Source organism: Thalassophryne amazonica, chromosome 23, assembly GCF_902500255.1.
Source record: "Thalassophryne amazonica chromosome 23, fThaAma1.1, whole genome shotgun sequence".
Lineage (NCBI taxonomy): Eukaryota > Metazoa > Chordata > Actinopteri > Batrachoidiformes > Batrachoididae > Thalassophryne > Thalassophryne amazonica.
The window spans coordinates 21,027,981-21,044,221 of NC_047125.1; the positions used below are offsets into that span (position 1 = coordinate 21,027,981).

General features: G+C 41.3%; 1 protein-coding gene across 1 annotated transcript in view; it reads right to left on the minus strand.

Moving 5' to 3' along the window:
* slc8a4b (solute carrier family 8 member 4b) overlaps positions 1 to 16,241 on the minus strand; it is a 91,328-nt gene that overhangs the window by 67,153 nt on the left and 7,934 nt on the right. The window contains exons 4-10 of the mRNA XM_034164115.1: positions 14,777 to 14,929; positions 14,456 to 14,683; positions 13,936 to 14,352; positions 8,004 to 8,114; positions 7,760 to 7,912; positions 958 to 1,054; positions 569 to 760 (exon numbers count right to left, since the gene is read on the minus strand). Coding sequence (XP_034020006.1) covers positions 569 to 760; positions 958 to 1,054; positions 7,760 to 7,912; positions 8,004 to 8,114; positions 13,936 to 14,352; positions 14,456 to 14,683; positions 14,777 to 14,929 — 1,351 coding nt within the window. The remainder of the gene's footprint in view (positions 1 to 568; positions 761 to 957; positions 1,055 to 7,759; positions 7,913 to 8,003; positions 8,115 to 13,935; positions 14,353 to 14,455; positions 14,684 to 14,776; positions 14,930 to 16,241) is intronic.

Here is a 16,241-nt window from a genome sequence, read left to right on the forward strand (position 1 = left end):
GCCCATGACCAAAACCAAAATCTCATCAAGAGTTGGATTAACATGAAACCATCATAATACTGGCTAGTGGTGTTTAATCGATTCAAACTTGGTTTATTTCGTTTCCTCTGGGTAGTTTACAACACAAAAGACAATGAAAATAATGCAGGTAAACTGCACACACCTGGAGTTGAAGCTCAGGTTTCAAGCACATTAGGAGTAAAGAGGTTCTAGTCTAATAACTCCTGCACCTGCGTAATATCAGATGTAACTACATAATGTTTGGTGACTATCTCAAAATTAAATACTAAAGGACAGACATACTCCAGGAATTTGCTTTATGCAACAGCTAAATTATGTTAGGGGGATGCACATTTTGGGGTCATTTATTTTGATTACAGCTCTTACTACAGGTCATATTTTATGGTACTTTTTTCTTTTCTTGCTATTGCCGCTTTGTCTGTGGTAGTTTCTCAAAGCAAACAGAAGGTTAACATCAAAATGTTACAGCCAGAAATCTTATTCAATTACTGTAATCAGCTATGTACAATGCCAGAGCAAGATAGTTCCTGCAGTAGATTTCTCTTACCTGCATGATCGTCATCGTAGATAGTCACAGTGGCCGTGTGGGCATCACCTAGTACTGCTTTAGGGGTGGTACTAGGATCCAGAGGGGCAGAGCCAAGCTCTGGGTAGCCAACCACGCGAGGATTGCTGAGGTGGACGTAGAAATACTCATCCTCCTCAAAGATGTCGTCATCGATCACCCCGACGGTGATTTCTGCATAAGAAGCAATTTGTCAGTTATGATGCTCCTGCCTGCACAAACAGTCTGCGGCTAAACAATGCCAATGAGCCTTGAAATCACAATACAAGGAAAAACAAAAAGCACATGTGCCTTCAGTGCTGCAGGTGATCTCGCAGTTTGTGCTTCAATGTCTCAATGGCACGGCCTCAGTAAAAGGTGCCATTTATTACCTTTGAGGTTCTCTCCTGGCTTAAAGAGCAGCGTACCCTCAGCGAACTCGTAATCTGAACCTGCATTAGCCGTGCCATCCTCCGTGCGATAATCCACCTGGGACAGACGCAGAGATAGACAGTGAGCGGATGCAGATGAGGAACAGAGCACCGTCCAGCATGAAAAAGAAGCGACTGCTCATGAAAAAGGAAGATAAACACAGCGGGGAAAGAAGGACAAAGAGAGAAAGATACAAAGACAGAGGTGGAGAACAAAGACAGGATAGTAGATTTGGAGAGATGGGAGCAGAGGGTGAGAGAGAACAAGAACAACGGCTTCATTAAAACAAGCCTACGGGTCAGATAGATAGACTTTAAAGTTAGAACAACAAAACTTTCCCTGTTTGCTTTCGTTTTAAACCCTCTTTGTGTATTACACACCTGTTTGAACCGAATGATTCCACCACCTGTTACAGATGTTGCAGGATTTAACGAACTCCCACCTGAACTACTTAATCACAACTCTTCTATTTTTAGGTCTTCATCAGATGTGCATAAGTCATGGAAATGAGGTCAGGTCTGGCAGCACCACACTATGAAACCATCTTGGATCCTAGATGTCGGCCACCCAGGCAGACAACCGGTTTATGGACACCTAGAAAGCAGCCATTTACCCGCCGCTGCCAGGTGAAATGTGCTTGTCCTCTTGGCTTTCTCCAGTTGCTGGGGTGATCAACAGTGAGGCACAAGAGTGGTGGATCAAGCAAAGGGAACATGTCACAAGGTCAAAATGTTGTTGCTGATGTTCCCTCACAATGCAAGCGATACTCCTCGTATGAATCTCCCTAAGTATCTGCTTCTTTGACCCAAAGTCATTCTTGTGCTACCCAAAGATTCCTCAAAGAGACCTAGTATCAAAGGCACCGAGTCATCGCCTCAGTGGTTAATGTCCAAGTCTCACACTAAGACAAGAAGCACCAGGACATCTTCTGCAAAGATATCAGCAGCATAAAACACCTCTGTCCAAAGACCTCATGACTCCACAAGCTGTTTCCAGAACTCTCTCGATCTCAAAGGCTGACGACCCAGAGACATGAATGTCATTGCGAAGCTAATGTCTCTACAAGTTTGACACTTTCGCCACATACAGATACACTTCTGATGGCAGAATCCAGGAAGTCTTTGAGAGCCTGGAACTTGGTCTTGATCCAACACAATGGTAAACCCACATACTCTGACTTCTCACTTGGCTTCTCGTGTGCTACATTGAGTCTGCAAAGATCACACCATCGTCCACAACATTAAGGTCAGTAAACCCTTGATTTCATGTCAATTGTAAATTATACACAGCACCAGCTGTAGTATCGCTGGCCATGGTCACAATGTCAGCTTTCATAGTCCATGAAAATGTAGGTGCCTTCGACTGGAAATTCAGCACATGTACAAGCTGTGTTGTCGGAAAATGTGTTTGCAACGTTTTATCATTGTCTAAATGATACAGTTGGAATTAGTTGAGAAAAACGTCCATGTTGCTCCTTCAGTTTGACCGCAACAAAGGCAGTAGCACCCCATTTACACCGAGTCCACGGCCGAGTTGCAATAGAAAAAAAGGCCTCTGCTCGCTGTCACTCTCACTAACTCCCACTGAGATTGCAAGCTGGGTTGTGTCACAACGGAGATCAGCCAAGACTTGTGGGAGTTGACAAAATGTCATGATCTTGTAGGTCTTATATAGGTCTCAATCCGGTGGAAGCAGGGCATACATTTGTCATCACAGTGACCTGTTTTCCATTCTTATGGACAAAGATAGCGCACAGATGGCTCAATCAAATTACATATTCAGAGAAGGTCACACAGCAGTCTCTGGTTGTGCACTTGAAAATTTTCAATAAGCCGGCCATCAAGCCATCAGTTGGCCTTGTAGTGGGAAATCCCGCTCGGTGAATCCAGTCATCTCTTTAGTTTGAACATTAATCATAGAAGTGCTGCTCTGACATCGTGCCCCGAGAGCACGAGAGCAAGCTGAGAATGCCACTTCACTGAGGAACTCCGCCCTCAGCACAATCAATCAATCAATTTTATTTATATAGCGCCAAATCACAACAAACAGTTGCCCCAAGGCGCCTTATATTGTAAGGCAAGGCCATACAATAATTACAGAAAAACCCCAACGGTCAAAACGACCCCCTGTGAGCAAGCACTTGGCAACAGTGGGAAGGAAAAACTCCCTTTTAACAGGAAGAAACCTCCAGCAGAACCAGGCTCAGGGAGGGGCAGTCTTCTGCTGGGACTGGTTGGGGCTGAGGGAGAGAACCAGGAAAAAGACATGCTGTGGAGGGGAGCAGAGATCAATCACTAATGATTAAATGCAGAGTGGTGCATACAGAGCAAAAAGAGAAAGAAATACTCAGTGCATCATGGGAACCCCCCAGCAGTCTACGTCTATAGCAGCATAACTAAGGGATGGCTCAGGGTCACCTGATCCAGCCCTAACTATAAGCTTTAGCAAAAAGGAAAGTTTTAAGCCTAATCTTAAAAGTAGAGAGGGTGTCTGTCTCCCTGATCCGAATTGGGAGCTGGTTCCACAGGAGAGGAGCCTGAAAGCTGAAGGCTCTGCCTCCCATTCTACTCTTACAAACCCTAGGAACTACAAGTAAGCCTGCAAGCCTGCAGTCTGAGAGCGAAGCGCTCTATTGGGGTGATATGGTACTAAGAGGTCCCTAAGATAAGATGGGACCTGATTATTCAAAACCTTATAAGTAAGAAGAAGAATTTTAAATTCTATTCTAGAATTAACAGGAAGCCAATGAAGAGAGGCCAATATGGGTGAGATATGCTCTCTCCTTCTAGTCCCTGCCAGCACTCTAACTGTAGCATTTTGAATTAACTGAAGGCTTTTCAGGGAACTTTTAGGACAACCTGATAATAATGAATTACAATAGTCCAGCCTAGAGGAAATAAATGCATGAATTAGTTTTTCAGCATCACTCTGAGACAAGACCTTTCTAATTTTAGAGATGTTGCGCAAATGCAAAAAAGCAGTCCTACATATTTGTTTAATATGTGCATTGAATGACATATCCTGATCAAAAAAGACTCCAAGATTTCTCACAGTATTACTAGAGGTCAGGGTAATGCCATCCAGAGTAAGGATCTGGTTAGACACCATGTTTCTAAGATTTGTGGGGCCAAGTACAATAACTTCAGTTTTATCTGAGTTTAAAAGCAGGAAATTAGAGGTCATCCATGTCTTTATGTCTGTAAGACAATCCTGCAGTTTAGTTAATTGGTGTGTGTCCTCTGGCTTCATGGATAGATAAAGCTGGGTATCATCTGCGTAACAATGAAAATTTAAGCAATGCTGTCTAATAATACTGCCTAAGGGAAACATGTATAAAGTGAATAAAATTGGTCCTAGCACAGAACCTTGTGGAACTCCATAATTAACCTTAGTCTGTGAAGAAGATTCCCCATTTACATGAACAAATTGTAATCTATTAGATAAATATGATTCAAACCACCGCAGCGCAGTGCCTTTAATACCTATGGCATGCTCTAATCTCTGTAATAAAATTTTATGGTCAACAGTATCAAAAGCAGCACTGAGGTCTAACAGAACAAGCACAGAGATGAGTCCACTGTCTGAAGCCATAAGAAGATCATTTGTAACCTTCACTAATGCTGTTTCTGTACTATGATGAATTCTAAAACCTGACTGAAACTCTTCAAATAGACCATTCCTCTGCAGATGGTCAGTTAGCTGTTTTACAACTACCCTTTCAAGAACTTTTGAGAGAAAAGGAAGGTTGGAGATTGGCCTATTCGTAATTAGCTAAGATAGCTGGGTCAAGTGATGGCTTTTTAAGTAATAGTTTAATTACTGCCACCTTAAAAGCCTGTGGTACATAGCCAACTAATAAAGATAGATTGATCATATTTAAGATCGAAGCATTAATTAATGGTAGGGCTTCCTTGAGCAGCCTGGTAGGAATGGGGTCTAATAGACATGTTGATGGTTTGGAGGAAGTAACTAATGAAAATAACTCAGACAGAACAATCGGAGAGAAAGAGTCTAACCAAATACCGGCATCACTGAAAGCAGCCAAAGATAACGATACGTCTTTGGGATGGTTATGAGTAATTTTTTCTCTAATAGTTCAAATTTTATTAGCAAAGAAAGTCATGAAGTCATTACTAGTTAAAGTTAAAGGAATACTCAGCTCAATAGAGCTCTGACTCTTTGTCAGCCTGGCTACAGTGCTGAAAAGAAACCTGGGGTTGTCCTTATTTTCTTCAATTAGTGATGAGTAGTAAGATGTCCTAGCTTTATGGAGGGCTTTTTTTTATAGAGCAACAGACTCTTTTTCCAGGCTAAGTGAAGATCTTCTAAATTAGTGAGACGCCCTTTCCTCTCCAACTTACGGGTTATCTGCTTTAAGCTGCGAGGTTGTGAGTTATACCACAGAGTCAGGCACTTCTGATTTAAAGCTCTCTTTTTCAGAGGAGCTACAGCATCCAAAGTTATCTTCAATGAGGATGTAAAACTATTGACAAGATACTCTATCTCACAGAGTTTAGGTAGCTACTCTGCACTGTGTTGGTATATGGCATTAGAGAACATAAAGAAGGAATCATATCCTTAAACCTAGTTACAGCGCTTTCTGAAAGACTTCTAGTGTAATGAAACTTAATCTCCACTGCTGGGTAGTCCATCAGAGTAAATGTAAATGTTATTAAGAAATGATCAGACAGAAGGGAGTTTTCAGGGAATACTGTTAGTCAGAACAAGATCTAAGATATGATTAAAGTGGTGGGTGGACTCATTTACATTTTGAACAAAGCCAATTGAGTCTAATAATAGATTAAATGCAGTGAGGTCTGAAAATTCACAGAGAAACTCACAGTAACGACCAGGTGGACGATAGATAATAACAAATAAAACTGGTTTTTGGGACTTCCAATTTGGATGGACAAGACTAAGAGTCAAGCTTTCAAATGAATTAAAGCTCTGTCTGGGTTTTTGATTAATTAATAAGCTGGAATGGAAGATTGCTGCTAATCCTCCGCCTCGGCCCGTGCTACGAGCATTCTGGCAGTTAGTGTGACTCGGGGGTGTTGACTCATTTAAACTAACATATTCATCCTGCTGTAACCAGGTTTCTGTAAGGCAGAATAAATCAATATGTTGATCAATTATTATATCATTTACTAACAGGGACTTAGAAGAGAGAGACCTAATGTTTAATAGACCACATTTAACTGTTTTAGTCTGTGGTGCAGTTGAAGGTGCTATATTATTTTTTCTTTTTGAATTTTTATGCTTAAATAGATTTTTGCTGGTTATTGGTGGTCTGGGAGCAGGCACCATCTCTACGGGGATGGGGTAATGAGGGGATGGCAGGGGGAGAGAAGCTGCAGAGAGGTGTGTAAGACTACAACTCTGCTTCCTGGTCCCAACCCTGGATAGTCACGGTTTGGAGGATTTAATAAAATTGGCCAGATTTCTAGAAATGAGAGCTGCTCCATCCAAAGTGGGATGGATGCCGTCTCTCCTAACAAGACCAGGTTTTCCCCAGAAGCTTTGCCAATTATCTATGAAGCCCACCTCATTTTTTGGACACCACTCAGACAGCCAGCAATTCAAGGAGAACATGCGGCTAAACATGTCACTCCCGGTCCGATTGGGGAGGGGCCCAGAGAAAACTACAGAGTCCGACATTGTTTTTGCAAAGTTACACACACAAAGTGAATAATGTGTAAATAATTTAGAGGTGATTCAGCAGAGGGAGTGCTTTAGTTAAGGCACGTGAAGATTACACTGTGAAACAAATCATTATCTAGTTAACTAGATCAATCTAACTGCGCAGATTAAACAGCTAACAGATACAGCAAAACACCGCTGTGCTCCAGAACAGGAAGTGATACAATACCACAGTGAGAGCCAACCACCAGTAGAGGCAAGCCACAATGCTAACAAAGGCTGTGCCATCAGCGTGCAGCCACTGATGTTGGATTTATTTTGTGGGCCAGAGGAAGAACAGAAAGAAGAACCAGCAATTCAAAACCAACTAGGCTAACGGGGAGCACATGCGGCATCATTTCACTGCCAAAAATGCTCTCTGGGTGATATCAAGTTTGGGCGACATTCTGAAAACCAACACTTTGAAGCTGTAAAACAATAAGCATCTCTGTAATCTTAAAAAAAAAAAACCCAAAAAGGCCAAAATGTAATTTATTACATCTAAGAGATTTACTGACCTTGACTTTGTGGACAACACTGTGATCTTTGTGGAATCAATGGAAGCCCTGATTGTAGCACTTAAGAAATGGAGTGAGTTGTTGGTGATTGCCCTGGATCAACACTAAGATGTTGATATTTTTCCATGAGCACAAACTTCAAGACTTCAAGGTCTTGGTGCTTCCTGTCGTATTGTACAATTGTGATACTTTGTCTTTGGTGACCTGGTCGAAACAAGTTAATCAAGAGGACTCAACGGAACTCAATATTTACACATTTTTAGGACTCCCTGTGTAAGGAACGTGACAGTTATTGTCTCTCTATTCAGGATTCCTCTTCTTTTCCTTTCCTGGCACTTGATGTGTAGAAATTACAGCATCAATGCCTGAAAGCCTCTTGAGGTGAAAACAGAGTTATGAGTAAGAATCAGACGACTACTAGGAAAGGCGCCAGAGTGGGAGTGAAATCAGTCCAGAGGAGACTATATTTGTTCCCTGGAGTGTCTCTTGACTGCCCTCGCTCACTCGCCCACACACATTTCTTGTTCTTCTCAGTCCTGCTCTCGACTATTCCCTTGGCTCTCACCTTCACCGTAACACCGGGTTCTCCTCCGTTTCTTGCGACTGTCAGTTTCAGGGAGCCACAGTTTTCAAAGCACTGGTACAAAGAGGGTTCAAACTCCATCCTGATGGTGTGGGGGTCGTCCTCCTGGGCCTGGGTCTCATGGCTGCTCACCACCTTCATCGAGAAAACACAGAAGCAGAGTCAGAGTCAGGTAGAGCGCCGCTCCGGTCTGTCAATACATCTGTTGATAACGTAGGTGCGTTACCTTGCGAGCCTGATCAGCGGCGTGTTTCTTGAGGATGTTGCCGGCTCCGATCATCATCCTGGTTGCCTGGATACGGTAGAACGCTCTGCTCTTCTGTTGCTGCATCAGCACCTGATCGACAAAATCAATCAATTCATTGTTAATTCTTACCTTTTGTCTCTGACTGACTTCCTGCTACAGACTTTCATCTCTGACCTGACTGCTACAGTCAGGTCTGCGAGTGAACAATGCCGGTTTTTGTGCTTTTGAGCTCTGTACATGAGGTGTCACAAAAATATCACATCAACCGTTTCTAAATGTACAATTTTACAGCCAATTTTCTTTGGACAAATCAGGCGATGGACACATGGGACATTTCAACTCGCTCAGTATGTCTTGGTTTACATTTATATCACTTTTTGAGAAATGCAAACCGTACAGTTCTGTATCTGTCTGAAGTACGCAATTCTCAGGAAAAGTGAGTGTGCAAGAAGTACATTTGTGAGGGAAGCCAACAAGACACCTACGATAATTCTGAAGTGAGGTTTTGAATTCTGTGGCTGTGATTGGAGAAACTGCACAGCTGAACAGCTTCATGGTGGCTCGAGAAATCTTTACTTCAAAATAAGACACAGTTTGTCAGAAGGCACACAGAAGACTTGAGCCTAGATTTGTTCTGTTTTCTTGTCACAAAATCCTTCTCAGTTCCATTCCACCGTGAAGCTGTGACTGACGTTTCACTGTGCACAGTTTGTACACTCACAGCTGCAGCAGCCTGTAACTCCTTTAGACTTTTCATGGCTGCCTTGGTGGCTCCATCACTAGTTTGCTTCTTGTATGCTCGCTCACATTTTGAGAACTGCCTCCTCCAGACAGATTTCCCACCAGGAGGGTCCACTAGTCCTGCTGTCCACTAGTCCTAACCTCTTATTATTTGATGGTGTATATTACAACCCCAAACTGATTTTAGAGTTCACTAAAAAATGTAATACTTTCAAATAGCTAACAAACTAGATCCAGTTTTGTTCAGTTTAAAAAAATAAAACATATGATTCTGTTGACATACACCATTAATCACCTTTAATTATACTGCTGTCTGTAAATTTGTTGAATTGAAAATCAAAAAGTAATGGTAATTCATCATAATTAATTGTTTTTTTTTTTTTAATTGTCACACTTTTGTAACATTACTTATCTTACTTTAGTGCAACATATAGCCTACAATAAATGTAAAAACAACTTCAACATGCTCTCCTTAATACTCGGACTAGGGCTTCCTAGGACTAGTGGAAAGTTCCCATTTACCACACAGTATTATACTATTTGTATTTCTAAATGATTTATGTAACTCAAGATATAGTCAATGACTTTTAAGTGTTCCATGATTTGTATTTGTTGATTTAATTGGTCCAATTACTCATGGCGTCTGAAAATGTAAAAGGACTGTGTAAAATAGCTGTAACTCAACGATTAATGCTGTATTTTTTTGTTAAGCCTTTTCATTTTAAGCTGAAATTCAACACTAACAGTATGTATTGATTATTTAATTGTAACTCCATTGTGGTTGGTGTACAAAGTCAACCTACAGTTTCCACATGATGTTTAAAAAAAACACTTGAGCAAGGCAGGTGTTTGAGTTTTGCACCCAAACAGTGACACTGGGACTCTGTGTCGTCTGTTTCTGTGCTGTTAGTGATGATGGAGCTTTAGTTCCTGCCTCCAGCCGCTGTAATTCCTTTCACTTTTTGACGAGATGACTCGTCGGGCTGAATCGCGCCGATGATGGATGATTTTGACGTCACGGCGGTCGACGCCTCAGCGTACACGCCGTTAGCCTTCCGTTTACCACGTCGTCGTTGGTGGCTGCAGGCTTTAAACCTAATGAGCCTCATCAATTTCAACAATGCTTATTAAATAAAATGCGAATAAAGAGATTACAGTGGGTCGCAGTTTACTGTCCTAACAGTGCAACTAATTGAAAATAAACAAGCTGGCCACTGCAGCCATGGAGGAAATTGAACTTAATGCGGCCTTAGAGGTGGAAAAACTACAATTTGTTTAACCGTAACAAGGGAGAATTTATTTCAGAATCACCACAAAATGTACACAGAGGTTAATAATACTACCTTGATAAAAGTGCATGTTTTACTTAAATATTCTCAATTACTACACTCTTATTTGCTCAGTCAAGTTCCGTCTGTAGGGTTGCTTTGATTTTTTTATTCATTTATTTATTTTGCAGAGATGACATGAGGCTGCCACGTTCGTCTCCTGCCTCGTGTCGGCTGCAGGGGAAGTGAGGATTTAATACAAACACACACGCACACATTCCTCCACCGCCAGAAAGAGTGAGAAATAATGCGGAGAGGAGGCGAGGAGAGGTGGAAGGGAAAAGCACTAAAAGGAGGAATAGTGGACACATTGCGTGTGTGCACTTTGGATTAAGAAGAAAATCCTTCATGTGATAGTTTCAGTCTTACAGTAATGATGTGCAGAGCTTTACTTGTACGGAGGCTCGCTGGCACTCAACCTCAAACGTACTTCAAAAGTCGAATGAATTCACAATACGCTGCGGGTTAACTATACACCAGTTGTACATCTTCACGACTGTGCATAGTGCACCAAAGGTTGCACTGTGCACAGTTTCCCCAGTCACAGGCACAGAAGCCCATAACTCCTTCAGAGTTGTCATGGGTGGCTTGGTGGCTTCCCTCACTAGTCTCCTTCTTGCATGGCCAGTCGGTTTTTGAAAACTGTCTTCTCCAGACAGATTTACCATTCAGCACCATGCTGTTTGTATTTCATGACTGATGCACGTATCTGAGGGCTTCTGGTCTTCTGAGCATAAAAAAGATTAACTGGGGCAAGAAGGTTTTCCTCTGGGTCAAGATTTTCTGGACCGTTAAATTCATAATGACCTCCTTTCTACCTAACTGGTCATTTTTGTATCATCTCACACAAAGTCAATTACCCTGCCCTGTGGTGCCCCAATTAATGACAGTTAAGCACATCTCTGTGGTTTTATGAGCTCCCCACCCCAGTTTACAAATTAAGTACTGTGTATTAGTTGTGTGTTTGCAGCTCCTTATGTTCACCGGGCGTGACAACCAATTAACCAACTTTTTGGTTGGTTAATTGGTTGTCATGCCCGCAAATATGCAGTAACAAAGGACTCTATGAACTCAACTGTTTCTTCTTCTTGTTTTTTGCTCAACATATAACCTGGAGCAACCATTCCCAAATCTAATAAAGCCACAGGTTGGGTTATAACATTTAAACCCCATATATTTCAGTTTAAGAATTCTCGTTATATTTTTAAAAAATCATCCCATATTTTGGGGTGATTTTACATTTTAGAACAAATTGAAAATCCAAGGAGCTTTTATTTACTCATTTTGAATAATCACTTAAGGCCTGCCTGGGGGACTATCACGTCCCACCAGAGGGCTGTGGCCTGTGCTTTGGGAATCAGTGACCCAGAGTTACATTTAGAACCAACTACACAAGTGCTAAATTTTCATCACATATGTTCTAATAGTTCCATAACTTACCGGGCCAAAAATCACCTGCATGGCAGAGGGGTGGCATATTAGTGCCGTCAATCAAGTCAACAAGTCAATATAGTACATAAGTATGGAAAATTGAAATGTAACCAGATTTGCTCAGCTAAATGTACGACATTGAGCAGTACTGTTGCACATGAAGTTGCTAACGAGCTCTTAAGCTGATCTGTGAAATGTTCTCTGTATAACATCTGTGTGATGTCACCTCTCAGGATTGTCACCTAAAACACTTGGATCTGCTACATTCTATTTGTGTCTTTTCAAACAACAGGCCACATTTTTTTGTTCCCTTCCCCCGATTTCCTCTCGTTGACAAAACCAATTTGTTTTATTCAAGCAAAAATTAGTCACCACCAATATCACTCATGTGGATAAACTTAACAAAACAGAAGCTTCACTGACAGGTATTTTGGGCTACTATTCTTTGGAGAAGTACTTTAATATTTGGAAGATTTTTGGGCATGAACATCCCACTGATGATCTTGGATCTTCACCTCAAGGGAGTTCCATATAGGTCCTTTGGCTGCTCCCTTGTTTTGCACTCGGGGTCGCCACATCAGATCTGAGGTGGATCTGCATGTTGATTTTGGCACAAGATGCCCTTCCTGACGCAACTCCACATTACATGGAGAATGGGCAGGAGTGTAGTTTGAACTTGGAACCTTCCGCACCAAAACCAAACGCGAGGACACTCTACTGCCATCATGCTATAATGTTCTCACTGACTAATGCTATGCATTAGTCTGATGGAACAGGATCTATATCTTCCAAAATGTTACACTGAAGACTCATCATTCAATAAAAGATTGTTCAATAATGCTTTCATCGACTTTGAGACAAGGTTTTATGTTCTTCTTTGTATGCAGTGTTCTGCTGCCTGAAATTGTCCCAGTTCAATCATTTGTACTTGGTCTCCTTCTGATGCTGGATTCAGGAACGCTGAGTCAAACAGACAACAGACAGGTCTGAAGATCCTTAAATATTCATTAGGGTTCTTTTGTGAGTCCCAGACCCCTATAAAGGGTGTTGGGTCCCTTCCACACCAATATATTCCAAATTCAGGGAGTCTAATTTGATTCTGGCATAATGTGCTTGTTGTTGAGGTATTGTAATCTATTTCACGCTGCTGTTAAGGTTCTATTTAAGTGATGTTTAGATTCAGTAGGGCCAAATTCAAGCCTCTATGTGTCTACTGATTGGACTCAGGCTGTATAAATAAAGAAATTAATAACTTTTCACTCATGCTCAGTCAGTGTGGGATAATGTTGTACCTCTAACAAATAACATTATCATTTAAAAACTTTTATTTCTGATGTTGGCTTTCTGTGCCATACTGGAGTTTGGATGAATAAGTATAAGTTGCACCTGTCAAAAAAATACATTTTGAAGAGAGGAAAAACTATACAAGTGGCAACGTTTTCTGTATATCAATTTATACCACGTTAGGGTTTTTCTGAGGGCAAATTTAACAATAGCTAGGATGTCATTGTAGCGCATGTGCACACCACAGTCTGTGCTGTTACTTAACATAAGGACTTTTAAATTCCAAAAACAATCAAGATGGATGCAAGGATGCAGATTGCTGGTCTACAGCAACACGGGCAATTGAACTGTGGATTTATGTAGAAAGACCTCAGATTGTCACGTGTAACATAAGTACTGTTAAATTCCACAAAAATAAGTAATATGGAGAAATTAATGTTCAATGGACAGCATATTAAACTTGATGCAGTTTGAACAAATTAAATCATCAGATGGACACAAATTGCCGGCCCACACTGTTGGGCACACAACAATAAAAACATGAGCCCATTTGATTTTTTTTTTTTTTTTTTTTAATCGGCTCTTGATTTTGGTATTTTTGTGCTTTGTTGTAGTGTACTTTGAATAGTAAGTCCTTTTGGCTGCTCCCTTGTTTTGCACTCGGGGTTGCCGCAGCAAATCTCAGGTGGATCTGCATGTTAAACTGGCACAAGTTTTACGCCGGATGCCCTTCCTGACACAACTCTACATTACATGGAGAAATGTCACAGGGCTGGGATTTGAACCGGGAACCTTCCGCACTGAAACCAAGTACACTAACTACTTGGCCACTACCCCTGCATTTATTCTTGGATTATTGGATTTGATTGTTTTGTGCTTTGATTCCTGGCAGAGCCCCGTATAAATCGTTATTATTAAATGTGTGATTTTCGGGATGCAAGTTGAGCTGGAATATATGTTGCAGAACTGCCCAATGTAGTAAAAAAACAAAAACGTCTGGCTTATACTCCTGAAAATATGGATGGCAACACTAGAGGAAATCGTGAAGGAGGCAAATGTACTCTGTTTATCTCTAGGTAGGTGAATGTGAAATATGTGACATTATGTTTTTTTTTCGTCCACCCTACCTGATAATTCGCCATCTCAATTAGTTGCTCCATGTCTTTATCCGGATGCCTCTGCTTCAGCTCCTTCAGCGTCCTTGCCATGTCCCTCCTGGCCTCATCCTCCTCGTCCTTTATTCCTCCATCCTCCAACAACCCTCCATCTATCCCGCTGTGACAGTTCAGTCCTATCTGCCCATCCAGCTCCAACATGTCCATCTTGGTGAATCCCCCCAGGCCTAGCGCTCCACCTCCTCTGTCCAAACCTCCACCGCCAATCCTTCCATCTGGCCCTCCCTCTGACTCAATGATAATGCCGCGGCTTTTGTCGGCACGATAGCGCTTGCGGGCGTACTTGTAGAAGAGCAGGCGACGGTCAGCCACCCAGGCCTGGACCACGCATAGAGGGAAGCAGAGGAAGGTGAGCACTGCCTCCCATACCTATAGGAAAAGAGCAGACAAAACGAAGTGGAGAAATAACTAAGGCGATCTTTCATCGTTATTATTTTTTTTATTAGACCCTTCCTTTAGGAATGCACTTTACCTCTACCACCCCTGGAGAGAAGACATTCAGAATCAGGTACAGCCAGATGTAGGCAAAGATGCTCCAGGCAGCTGTCACAAAAAACACTCGAAGGTGTTTGACCTTGCGCGTCTCTCCATCAGGAACCACATACACACACAGGGCGATAATGACGAACATGTTGAAGGCCGCGCTGCCCACAATGGTACTGGGACCCAGAGAACCAGCCTCAAAATCGTGTCCACAAACCTATAAGTGGTGGTACAATCAGATTATAGTCTTCCCATTTCCTATCATATTGGTTAGAATAACGCGTAACCACTCATCTCATATTGTACTCACCTCAATCACAGATAGCAGGATCTCAGGTGCGCTGGAGCCCAAAGCCATTAAAGTTAGATTTGAAACGGTCTCATTCCAGATCCTGACTGTGGCCGTGGTAGTCTCACCATTTGGTTTCTTTATGGTGATTTCCTTCTCCTGAGAGGTTATAACCTGAGAAGAAGTTGAGAGAACCAATGTGGTACATTTTTACATTTCTTGCTTTCATTTTGTCAAGTATTTTACAAATATCAACAAGGCTGTCGAAATGTCATCCCATCAAATACCGTTGTTTTAATGACAACGTAAAATGTAAATAAGAATATAAAATAAAGTTAGATTCAATAAAATAATGGCCTAATTAAATGCTAAACAGAGTAGATGTTTTTTTTGTTGTTGTTTCTCAAGTACATTCACTGACCTCGCCTCTCTAATGCTTTTGGGGAGGTTGTACTACAGTTGACTATCACCAAGCATTGACTGCCCAGCCAAGGCTAGTACACATTTACAGCTGGGTGGGCTGAAACTATGAGGATGACGTGTCTTGTCTAAGGACAGACAGGTAGCATGAATCCCGGACCTGGAATGATACCAGAGACTATATATTGGTAGTCCAACTCTTGTCCCAACACATAACCCGCTCTTAGTCTGACTGGGAGCCAGCGAATTTCAGCAAACACAGAAATGATGGCTCTTTTTTCTTGGTTTTTATTTTGAGTTTCAGTTGTTTCTTTTGGAATGCCAGTAAAAATGTACATTACAATTCCTAACCTGCATGAACACATGAATGAACTTTTCTGCATTTTGCCAACATGGAAAAAGATGTAGTACAGTGATATTTCTAAGGTGGAAGAAGACCGTTTTGGATATCTTTCTTAAAATTAAATTAAAATCAGAATTAGTGTAAAATAACACCCAAACTTGTGAATTCAGTTTTTATATGAGGCAAATATTGTCCATGTTTTTGGCCTCGAAGCAGAAAAATGCATTTTGTGGTCACTGAGCTACAATAAATTCCTACTCATCCATGTATTGATTACAAATAAACAGGATCTGAGTGAGAACATAAATATATATATATATTATATATATATTTTTTTTATTTTTTAATCGACAACCTCGACAGTAATGTTTGTCATCAACATAACGATAAAAATTAATGTTGTATTTCTTATGTCAGAATTTATTTTCAGATCATTGCCTATTTTAGTGAGCACTGTTTATATGCTGCAGTTTTGGCTAAAACCTGACATGGGATTGTTCCAACACATTATTTCCCTTGAAGAATTGGGGGCCAACGTTTGGCCATTTGAGGACCAAAGTTACGTGTACCTGCTTTACAAATCATTGCCTTATGTGGTTGGATTCCATTTTAGTTTGTTAATTTGTTTTTAATATTGCATCAACACATTTCCCTCACTTCTACCATTTGCACACCTGTTCTAGAACCCATCACAGAATTGCCAAAATATTTTTATTTAGCAGA